This window comes from Xiphophorus maculatus, chromosome 19, assembly GCF_002775205.1.
Source record: "Xiphophorus maculatus strain JP 163 A chromosome 19, X_maculatus-5.0-male, whole genome shotgun sequence".
Taxonomy (NCBI): domain Eukaryota; kingdom Metazoa; phylum Chordata; class Actinopteri; order Cyprinodontiformes; family Poeciliidae; genus Xiphophorus; species Xiphophorus maculatus.
In genome coordinates this window covers 16704891-16716908 of record NC_036461.1, presented here as the reverse complement: position 1 = coordinate 16716908, position 12018 = coordinate 16704891, and the positions used below count along the sequence as shown (strand labels likewise).

The 12018-nt window shown below is 39.2% G+C and overlaps 1 protein-coding gene across 2 annotated transcripts; it reads right to left on the bottom strand.

Annotated features, from left to right (window-relative positions):
- Positions 1 to 3730: 3730 nt before the first annotated feature.
- On the bottom strand, positions 3731 to 8797 carry LOC102231740 (four and a half LIM domains protein 2-like). Of its 2 annotated transcripts, none has more exons than XM_005816467.2 (6): positions 8617 to 8797; positions 8341 to 8522; positions 8041 to 8215; positions 5579 to 5748; positions 5257 to 5443; positions 3731 to 4367 (listed from the first exon to the last, which is right to left on the bottom strand). In XM_005816467.2, exons 2-6 carry the CDS (start codon positions 8500 to 8502, stop codon positions 4216 to 4218), a joined length of 846 nt encoding a protein of 281 aa, XP_005816524.1. In that variant the 5' UTR covers positions 8503 to 8522; positions 8617 to 8797; the 3' UTR covers positions 3731 to 4215. The 2 variants fall into 2 exon arrangements, with proteins under 2 accessions (XP_005816524.1, XP_023208174.1); XM_023352406.1 differs by having other exon boundaries at positions 8695 to 8797.
- Between the last annotated feature and the right edge of the window lie 3221 nt (positions 8798 to 12018).

Here is a 12018-nt window from a genome sequence, read left to right as displayed (position 1 = left end):
CCGCATGCAGTTTATGTTATTCCTGCCCGAAGATGTGGAAATTCTATCTTACAAAAACTCCCCGTCCAACTTGAAGAAACACATCGAGGTAACGTCTTATGAAATGGTTATAATCCTCCTGTTTCAGTAACTATAGCTTGGTCACTAGACACTACTGTATTGTGAAACATTGACCATAAATGAACTTTGTTTGGCATTGTTTCAGTTCCACACGTGGTGTATTTAGCTTAGGCCTAATGTTGACTGTAGCAGGCTACCTAGACTCCTCTGTTCAAGGGGGACAGAAGCCATAGCGATAGCAATTTAGACTAAATTTAACGAATATAGGAAAGGCATGCAAGTTCAAAACCAGGTTTACAGATGCCAATAAGCTGCATTTCCCTCCCAATTCTTTTTTTCTTTTGCATAATGACCAGTTGTGTGCACCACCTACTGACTGTAGGATTGACTGATTCACTGATTTGTGAAGTAGAGTAATCGTAACAGCTCTTTTTCTTCATGTTGGCCGCATTTTCTGTACTATTTATTTTTCTCATTTTCAGCACTGACCTTACTTGAAGGGAAAACTTAAGGCTTACAAAAACTTTGTATTTTCTGTGCTGGAGGGTGTACTAAGAAGCTGGGTCAGTTGTAAAGCAGGTTAAGTTAACCTTGTGCTATAGGTAAAGCACCTAATGTTCTTAACTAAATGATGCCTGCAGGTATATCTATTAGCAGGTTTAATTTTGCCTGCACTTGGTTGTGTACATTATTTTAAGTGTATTTGACAAGTTTACCAAAATATAAAAAATGTCATTCAAACTGCATTTGCTTTGTTTTACTTTTTACTTGTACTTTTCAGTACATTACTTGAGTACATCCATTTTTACAGTAATTTCCATACTTAAGTACAAGAAGTTTCAGATACTTTAAGACTTTAACTCAAGTAACATTTCAGTCAGTGACTTGGACTTTTACCAAAGTCATATTTTGGAGAGGTACTTATACTTTTACTTGACTCTGAGATTTCAGTACTTTATACAACACTGCCCAGGACCTTCTACACCCACCTAAATAAATCCCAAAAAACAAAAAGACAACAACAACAACAACAACAAACAAAGAAAAAAATGTAATAATACACAACTAAAAATATTTCTGGGCATCTAAAAATTTAAGTGTGCAACCACCTGCCGTGTTGCTCCAAAACCAGGATCACAGTAGCCTCCGGAGAGGCGATGCCAGGTGCAGCAGTAAAAATCACTTCCACATAAAGCCTCAGGAGGGCGCCGTCAGCCTCTCTGCTGCATGTCAATCCCTGATTTATTCCTCCAGATTGCTCCTTAGCAGGGCAGGTAATGATGAAATGGTTTTTTTAAACCTCTGTCGTTTGTTTATTTTAAGAGAATAAAAAAAAAAAACTCTCTACAGATTCATGGCTACATCTTTAACTCAAGGTTGATCATTTCCCAGAGGAACCAGCTCACCTTCACAGAACAGAAGAATAATGAGTATTGATCGGAGCTTCATGTTTGTTAGGAACTTATTACAGAAGGCTAATTTCTTTCAGATTTATTCATTACATTCTGAGATTCTGAGCCATTTTACTCTATGAATAGATTCGTGGCATGTGAGAAACCCTGTTGGTTAAAATTAACAAATGCAGCCAGGCAAGAGATGGCCTTCTGCAGCTCCCATCAGTGAAAAACAAAGCACTAATATACCAGAAAAAAAATAATAACTGAGGCAGCCTGTGACTCTGTAAATATCACACAAATTAACAACTTACAGCCAGATAGATGACAGAAAAAAAAAAATCATTGGTATGTTAACTACAAATACAACCCTTAATATGAGAGTTAGTAGAAATAACAGCGAATATCAGACACCATCTGCTGTCCTGCGATGGTTTCATCCAACTGGAAAACAGTGAAGATACATGAATGGATGAGTACAGCTTGACAAAAAAAAAAAGATAAAATCTGGTGTGTAAAGCCTCATCTTTACCTAAACCGAATCAAGGATCTGTAAAATTAAAAACATTCAAATTAAATAAGTAAAAATATTCTTAAAAAATGAAATAAATTACAAATCACTTAAGCACTTAAGCTGTGCATTGACCAGTAGGTGCCAAAAGGTCTGAATAGTCTGCTGTTCGTTTGTGCTGGGAGCTGATTTGTTGGCTGGTTGATTCACCTGGTTCAGAAAATCTCCACTGAGACTTGAAGTCTGTTTGCGCTGCTATTCCAACATGCTGTAGACATTCAGCTTTTGGATGTAAGGGAAACACGCTCCGGCTGCCAGCACTTCCCCCGGCCTCTGCAGGGGAGGACGCAGGCATTTCCATGTCTTTATCACGAGCATGCCTGAGGGATGAGGATAAGGGAAGGATTTTCTCTAGAAGCAAATATCCCCTGGAGGGATGTATGTTTGGGTTTTGAGTGCTGTGAAATGATTGAATCAGACTGTTTGACAAGGTGGAAAGCTCTGACCCGAATAAAAAGCGCTAGGTAACAACATGCTGCCTCATGTGATTTAGGTATGAAAGCTCTTAACGTCTTCTGGTTTTGCAAATGAGTTGAACAGTTCAGATGTTTACATACAATTAATATTTGGTTTGAATATCGTATGGGTTAATGACTTTAACAGTGTATTGTAAAGGATTTTTGATGCTGGATGGTTGATGCAGCTTCATTTGATTTTAGGAGGAGAACCTTTGAATTAGCAGTTTCATATTTGCAACTTTGATGCAGTCTGATGTTCAGACCGGAAAATAATCCCTAGCACATAATAAAGCTGGTTTTGGAAGAGATAAAACATGTCAGACAGTACATTTCTGGACTGGCCTTCACCTCAGCCCTGTTGAAAGGTAGATTTACGTTACATTTTCTGGACAATGCTTAAAATCAGGACCAAACATTCTAAATTTCTGTGCCATTCCAGAGAAAAACTCTTGGTGAAATATTGAGCCAGAATTATGCCAGACATATAATGGAAACGTTACTCACTGGTTGCTATGCAACTTCCTGAGATACTTATCGGAATGAGAATATTTTGGAGCCTGCACATATTGTGATTTTAAAAAGTAATTGAAAAACAAGAACAACTCAAATAAATCATTTAAAGTCCTGCAATAATGTGACAGTCATGCCAGTGATAACTGTGTGCAAACTTCTCACCCAATCTGTACCTGTTAATTGTGGCAACACCTACAATAGCTAACAGCTTAGACTGTGGGATCTAGGAAAGAGATACATTTCTCTCTTCTCCCACCTGTGATCTGAGTCATGATCCTGAACCTAAAAGAAGTCCCCATCTGCTTAAAAGAGTTATTAAGATCAAGGAACACCTTTTATTCAACCAATGCATAAACACAGACCTTTTTCAGAGCATAAAGAAGCACAGAGGAGAACAAACTGAGGGCTGAGATGCATCGGTCTGTCAGGACGAGCAGATGGTTGAAATGTGGAACTGTCCTTTGGCTGAAACTCAAGCATCTATTTGTGCTTTTTTGATCTGTAAATATACATTTTGAATGTATATTTGAGTTTTCTTGACTTGCACCAATCTTTAGTAGTTTTATTTCATTAAATGTACTGTAATTTTTTTAGTTTAATTGAATATGTGTGTGGCATTATCAAATACTGAACACTTTAGCATAGCTAATTAACAATGCCTGTCCATTCAGTCAGTGTGTGCATCTAAATCAAATTGATAATCTCCTCTTGAAATGTCAAAATGAGAAACAACAGGCATTAGAAAACTTTATTGCAGCAACGTCTTATATATTGAGCAAACTCATATGTTATTTTGCGATTCTTTGCGAGTATATTTGCATGCATTAATGTGCAAGGGTCATGCAAGGCTGCAGATAGTGTTTTTTTTTTTAAAGCACCACGTAATTTAGTTTTTTTCTCACATATTTTTGTTCTACGGTTTAAAAACAAACATTATTTCACTGAGGTCAAAATGAATAAGTATGTTTGCATAAAGCACCATGATTGTACATGTACTGTATATAGGAAACTGAGAAGTTTGTATAAGCACCAACTGTCACAATAGCATTGATGTGAATGCCATTATGATGACTTTCACAAAAGAACACTACATTAAAGCAAAATGAGAAAATGTTGATCACTTTATGCGGTAACAGCACCATCCAAGCTAACACCGATTAACATATTAACAAAACAGAACATAAGTCGCTGCATCGTGGGTGAACTTGTCATGCACAGGTCATTTCTCCCTGCCGCAGTCGGTGCACAAAATGTCGTCCCGCTGCGTGAGGAAGCCGCGTCCCACCAGTGACACAGAGCACTGCATGCAGGTGAAACACTCGCTGTGCCACTGACGCTCCTCAAATGAGATATATTTGGCACCTGCCAAACCTGAAAGAGAAAAACAGGTAACATGTATGTGTCTATGTTTGCTTTATACTTGTTTTTGCACAACACCAAGCATATTTTAATCACATGGCTGAGATTTTTAGGGTGAAAAGCTTGAATACATTCACCAGTGGTATTAATAGTTTACTATTTTTGCACTTTTTTATGTGATGAGAAACAGTACAGGGAAGAAACTTTAAATTGAATGCACACATTTTTTTCCTTTTAAATTTTACTGTATTTATTTCTCTAACTCGTCCAGTAAAGCTGCACCTTAAACATACACTTGTTATTCATTAACAACTGGCCTCTGGAATTATTGAGACTGGATCGACCATTCTTCTTATGAAAAATGGTGGGATGTAACTACACTGGTTTGTTCCCTTGCATAGATCTGATTTTTAATCATAGATAACAAGTTTTCAGGCTGAGGTTGGGGCTTTTAGACCATTCATTTCTTCATTCTAAAATCAGCTTTCATGTGTGTTTGTGACCATTGTGCTGCTGCTGTTATCAACCATTCGATGCAAGACGACTGCCTGGTGTTTAAAGCTAGGACGCTCAAGACGGATTCCTCTCAGCTTTCGCCTAAGCTCAAACGTGCCATAGCCTAAGTTTGAATTTTCGAAAGTGTGCGTCAACCTGCTGAAGTGCAGTCAGTATTGATAGATTTGTATATATTGTGTATCATAATCAGTATGTTTCATTTTGACCATGTGTTGAATGGAAAGCATCTGCAACAATTAAAAATCCTCTAATCTGTTCCTACTTTTGAAAGTTTTTCCTTATTTTATCTCTCTGCCTGTTAAAATGCATACCTCATGATCCTGTATTATTATGATCCTTATGACAACAAAGTTATGCGAAGCATAATATACACAGAATGACTCACTAGAAATGGGTTTGGTGCAACCAACACACTTCTTTGCATACAGGTTACTGAAACACTCCAGGCAGTAGGGGTAATTTTCCCTGGAAGTGAAGCGATACCCTGAAAGCTGCTTTCTGCAGCCGATGCAGAGGAAGCACTCACGATGCCACGGCTTATCTTGATAGGTCACACCACCCGTGGTGATGGCCTGAAGATACAAGAAACGTATACAACAAACATGAGCACAAATGGTAATTCTTTCTCAGATTGACCTGCAGTCAGTGAATTTATTGGAATAGTCATTACATAAAAATTATGCAGTTGTGTGTTGTTTTTTTTTTACCTTCTTACAAGCACAGCACTGGTATGCAAATTGCTTTTCAAAGCAGGGCACACAAAAGTAGCCAGAGTCTTTGGGGATGAAAGACTTGGTTCCTATTGGCTGTTGGCAGCGGTGACACAGGAAGCAAGTCTCATGCCAGCTGTTCCCCTTGTACTCCATTTTTCGGGAACCTGGCAAACGACACGAGAGCAGCTAAGCCAGCATATGGTACCTCAATGACAGAATACACGCTGCCTAAAATAGTCTTAGTTGGTCAGTGGAGACCATGCAATCAAAGGTTAGGGATTATAGATGGATCTGCATTACTGTTATAATAACTGGGTAACTTTATAAAGGTGATGTTAGTAGTTTATAAGATAAAATGTTGTAGAGAATTTTTGCAATTACTGGACTAAATATTGTTCTGATCAGGAGATATCTTTAGGTTCTACATGCAAAAGTGATTTGTGGAAGTTGCATGTCGACAAATAACCAAATCAGAAGCTCCTGATTCAGTGCTTTAAGAGAAATTTTAAAGCAAATTTTATACTAATTAGGCACATTGATTTTGTAATGAAAAGTCCTGGAAGAATATTTTTATAACTATGGAAGAATTTTAGGAAAACTAAAACATGTCTTACTGATCGTAAACTGCTTCTTTCTTGTTTTTTAACCTTTACTTGCTGTGCCTACATGTACTATGAGCGTGGCTCAGGTTTAAATATGTACAAGTCATCTGAAGTGTTAATGAATAATTTATAATAGCAACTGTCATTATGTTTTAAAAGCGCTGCGGCCGCCACGGATACCAAACTGCTCTAACTCATAGTTAGAATTTCCACATTAGGACACATTCTTGTATTTGTTATGTTCCCTTTTTATGTGCACTTGGAAAAAACAGCTTCTGAGTACAAATTTGTCTTGGAAGCTGAAGGTTTCTGAATTGATGGTGTTCTAGTTCCAAGTCCGAAAACACTAGGATTTGTTTTGGTGCTCTCCATTTCAGAAAAATGTTACTCTGACTTCCCCCAGCTCCCCAGGTTGTTATTGTTTTTCAAGACAAAAGTAAAAAAAGAAAAAGAAATTGCATGAAGGAGTATCTGCCTACATCTGTGAAGATTTGTCTACTTTTCCACAATCTCCAGGTGATAGAACACCTTCCTACTACAGATAACTAAACTATGACTTATATTTACTTCCCAGATCGTCTCTTCAAAAACTAGCAGATAGCAGAACTATCACTTTACTAAAGAATCAGTTTCTAGCAAAACTATGAGGCTGCTAGGTGTTGTACTTTTGCTTAACACTAATGGCTACTGATTAGTACTACTAAAGTACTAATGGCTTTTAATAGACATTATGTTTGGCTGGTTTTGCTTACAACTATTGAGTGTTGCTAAGATCAATAAAGAAACTCTCAATTTCACATACTCCTTTGTCATTAAAAACTCTGATTTGTGTTTTACCTTGTACTGTCTTCGATTATATTAGTCTTTCTTTCAGTTTTTGTGCGCCATTGTTAAATTGTACCGTAGACCGTAGGGGTCTTCAACTTTGAGCAAATCAGAGAACCATTTTTACCCTTATTTCAGGTAAATAAAACTAGTTTGGAGCAGCAAATATTACACAACCTTTTGAAAGAAGGAAACCTATTCTTGACAAACATCTACTGTTGAAAACGTGTTGTCATTTTAAAATATCCATCCTTTTGGTTCCATTTTTGGGTATTAAAATAAAGAAAAATATCAAACTTATGCAAATGAGGATGGATACATTTTCTTGGATTCTGAGTACTTTAAGTAATTTCCTACTTAAAGACAATGAATTGTGGACATTCAATGCAGTTATCCCAAGGAAATAAGGATAACTGAGAAAATTTAGTATATATTTGAAAGCATTAGATGTTCATCATTTTAACAAAAATTATTGTGCAAGGTCAAAAGAGCCATTTATGACTTCAGGGCTGCAGAATGCAGACCCTTGGCCTAATCTAACAGTGACCCTCCATCAGTACCTTAGAAAACGTTCTGGAGCCCCACTTGCCTGAAAATGACAACTTCTAAAGGAATATGCAATGCTTTTACGGGAAGGAAGGCTTATAAATATAAAAGAGCAAAATTGGTTCAAACTGAAAGGTGAGAAAGATACGTTTTGTTTGGCCATTGAAAGATTTCAGCTCCACACACATTTGACAAATCCCTGTATAAACCTGATACGGGCTTATTAAAACCAGAGATTAAAAGCTCACTCAGTGCCTTGGAAACTGTAGATGTGGGAACAACTGCAGAATGGCTATTAATAGACATTATGTTTGCATGGTTTTGCTTGCAACTGTTGAGTGTTGCTAAGATCAATAAAGAAACTCTCAATTTCACTAATGACATAAACGTTTTGTCTAATATATTACGTTAAGTGTAATATGTTATTAAACACAATAAGCCTTATTCTTCATCTTGTGGAGCGGTGTTCATGGCTGCCTGTACCTGGCATGATGGTCTTCTTGCAGGTGCTGCACTTGGACGAGTAATCATGTGCGTAGCATTCAGTGCAAAGCAATAAATCCTCCTTGGCTGCAAAGGCCTTCTCTACCAGTGAGCGGCTGCACTTTGCACACTTGAAGCACTGCTCGTGCCAGTGGTGATCCTTATAGGACAGGTCCTACAAATATTGAATCCACATAAGCTTAAGATTATTTAGCTGCTACGCATTCAGGGAACAATTCTCCTGCAGCTGGAGTCTGAGGATGACATATTTTTTCTCGGGGCGTCGTTGTTTGTACTTACCCTGAAGTTGCAGCCAATAGGTGAAGAGCACACTTCACAGCAGTTAGCAAATAGGTTCTCATAGCACTTTGTACAATACTGCGTGTCCTCTTTCATGATGTACTTCTTCCCCAACAAAGAGTCTTTGCAGTAATGGCAGTCAAACCGCTCACTGGAGGACATTTTGTTTCGCTTTTCTTTATCTGTGGGTCAAACAGAGCAGCAGGATCATCAACAGACAATGAGGACAAACAGAAAATATTATTCAAGAAGTGTAATAGTCCCTGGACTTCTCACTTTAATCGAGTAAGAATATGCAGAGAAAATGTTCCCTCTTCTTCCCCAAAAAGCAGAGCTGTCCTCTAAAGTGTTTACCTCGGCTGATATGAGGCGAGAGTGAGGCTGAAGTCAGGGACAGCGATGGTCAACTGGTCCAAACACTGGGATGAGGCAGGGATTGAAACAGGGGTCAGGGAGGATTATGGGGTGTCTAGTGTGGGGCTCTTCTATAAATACAGACCTGCTCATATTAGTGGTAATCTCTAGAGAGAATGTGCATACTGCGCTGAATCCTCCTTCACCTTTTAAGGGAGCTCAACCAGAACAGATCATGCAAGCCTTTGATTTGGCCTCATCATTGCTGATTTACCACCGTGTAGCTAAAAAATGCAAGCAGAAATTTCACTCTGGATACAAAAACATGCCCTTGGGAAAAATGTCAGACTATACGAATGATAAAGCAATCAATTACTGTCACATAGAGGTCCAAAAGCAGAGACAGCTGGCCATTTGGACGCTGTGACATGTGAGGACACACTTGCGGAAGTTGTCGGACACACAGGCGATTACAGATGGCTGATGAAAGGTAGGTGCCAGCAGTAGCGTTGTGGATGCCAGGTACTCAACCTGAATGCCAGGAGCTCTCACTGTTTGCTGGGGGAGTCTTGGCAGCACTTCACAAAGGGAAAGCTCTGGCTTAGTGTGTGCTTAATCCATCCACAGTAAAATAAAGACAAGGAGGAGTAGAACAGGCAGTTTAAATGTGGACTATCTTGCTAATCATAGTGCTTCTTTGGTTGCAGATCATGTTTGGTTTAATAAACTAAGCCAAGCTCTAAGAATAAAAGTCATCATCATGTAGGAGACAACAAATGTCAACATTTACAGCACCTTGTAAAGGCATTCATACCTCTTCAACTTTTTCCAGTTTTTTAAGCACAACCGTGCTTAGCAAAATATATCTGAATAGCTGCCAAGACATGGTCGACCACTTCAGCAGAGGGAGAGCCTTAATCAGAGAAGAAGTCAAGAAGTCAAAGGTAACTTTGGAGGAGCTGCAGAGATCCACAGCTTAGGTTTGAGAATCAATTAACTCCACAACTATACGTTGTGCACTGCACAAATCTGTCTTTTTTGTAAGAGTGGTAGAACAAAAACATTGAAAGCATTGAACACTGAAAGCTCTAAAAACTCATACTAAGACATATGAGGCAGCAGATATTTGGAAAAAGGTGCTTTGGTCAAAAAAAGAGCAAACTTTTAGACCAACATGCAAACCTTTATGTGTGACAGAAGACATTGCTCATAAACAAATCCCCCTTGGTTGAAACATTGGTGTGGTTTTCATGGTCAGGGACATGGAAGACGGATGGGGGTTAATTACAAGACAATTCTGGAAAGAGATGTGTTAGACACGGCAGATTTCAGACTGGTGAGGAGGTTTACTTTCTTTCATGACAGTGACCCTGAACACACAGCCAGAGCTGCTCTGGTGTAGATTAGGTCAAAGGGTACACTTCTGTTAGAAAAGGTCAGCCAAATTCAGAATATAATTCTAAATGAGGATCTTTCAAGACTGAAAAATTTCTGTTCATGTACGGCCTCTTACTCTTCAGACTTATACTGAGATATTCTGTGAAGAAGTATGAGAAAACCTTTCAGTTTTCCTTTCTGTTTCTATAGAAATGTTGCACTGAATCAGGAGTGATAAATACAAATGTCATTTTCAGATTTTTATTTGTAAGACTTTTAAACCAGATGTATTTCTTCTTCCACTTCATAGTTATCTGCCACACAATGTGTTGGTGTGCTGCATAATAAAATAAAAGAAAAAATCCACGTCAAAGATGATGAACAACTAATTTCTGTCGATACCCGATACATGCATCTGTATCAGTTTTCCAACAATAATATGGGGGTGGGCTGTGGAGTCCAAAATAGCTTGGGAAAACCACAAGCCTAATCCCTCACAGATGAACACGGGGAGGTCAGCGAGAAGGATGAGGCAGCGAGGAATGCAATTCTTTGAGGATGAACTCTGTTCCCCTGTGTCTTCATCTGACATTTACTTCAGCACAACCCCTCGTAAAGAGAAGTATCTGGACTTACCCACTGGTAACGACTGTAACCCTTTTCTTGGATCAGCCTGTGATACTGGAACACGGTTCTGCACTGCATGTGGGTTGCATCTTCCAACCTCCAAGGCGCAGGGCTAAGTTATTTTTGACCCACATCAAGCATGTTACGCAAGACTTTCAGCACAATAACTGTATCTGACCTGAAGTCGTTTCCTACTCGAGATGTCTGTTTTTTTATCACGAAGTGGACAGATTCTCTGGATTACACAGAGCTACATGATGATTTAGATTAAATTATCAGCGTATGAAATCCTCTCTTCTTCTGGTGTCTAGATGAGTGATTGATGAGCACAAAAGCCGTGCAGACGTTTAAAAAACCCCTGAAGCGACTACATGACAACTGCGACATTGTGTCTCCTAATCTTTTGCTGTTGCACATCTGTCATCATGTGACATCGAAGCAAAGAGGGAGTGACCTATATTTCCCCATCACATAAAAATCAACATGGATTTGCAAGTTAAGTCATGTAAAATACATGGCATGTCAACAAAGCAGATTATCATGTGATAACTTTTACACAGTAACCTACATGGGTGCTCTTGTTTGTGATTTTCGTCCGCAGAACAATCAGCCTCTTGTAATATTAACCTGCACAGCTGGTGGTGCCAACCTCACTGAGCAAAAGGGGCTGCTGATTTTGCATGTTTCTTTTTGTCTGTCAATCGCCTGAACTCAGCCAGTGTGCAGCTGCCAACAGATTTTGTATGCAGACTGTCTAGGTCCAGTAAATAGACCTTTATTTGACCTGGACTCGGATGTCCTCTTAATTTATTCAAGCTTTACAATAAGGTGTCAGCTGCTCCTTTTTGCCTAAATCAGGCCATCCCAGAGAAGAAAAGCGTCGACTGTGGTGACTCCTTTGCGGTAGGGTGAGAGATCAGCATGACACAGACGCATCTGTGTGAAGTGCAAAAGCTTTGCTGCACCAAAGCTGACAGCTGGTTGGCATGGTGATGATAACATAAGTGGCTCCCATCAGGCTGGAATGAGGGGCAGCTTTAGTAGTTAATGAGAGGAGTCACACAAACCTGTCCTTCTGAAGCCCTCTGTGCTCTGCTGCCATATGGAGGGCTTGCTTTCAACACAGTATTTTCAGCTGAACAGGATAGTCGCACAGGGGGCTGCAGGAGGCAAGGATGTACAATCATTTCAGTCTGCAATCTCACAAAACCATAAATCCCTTCAGCAAGGCCTTGTGAGTGTCTTTACTAACTCATCCCAATTCCCTGCAGTCCTCAACAAAAGGGTGTGTGCTTCTGAATGCGTGACAACACTGGCGAC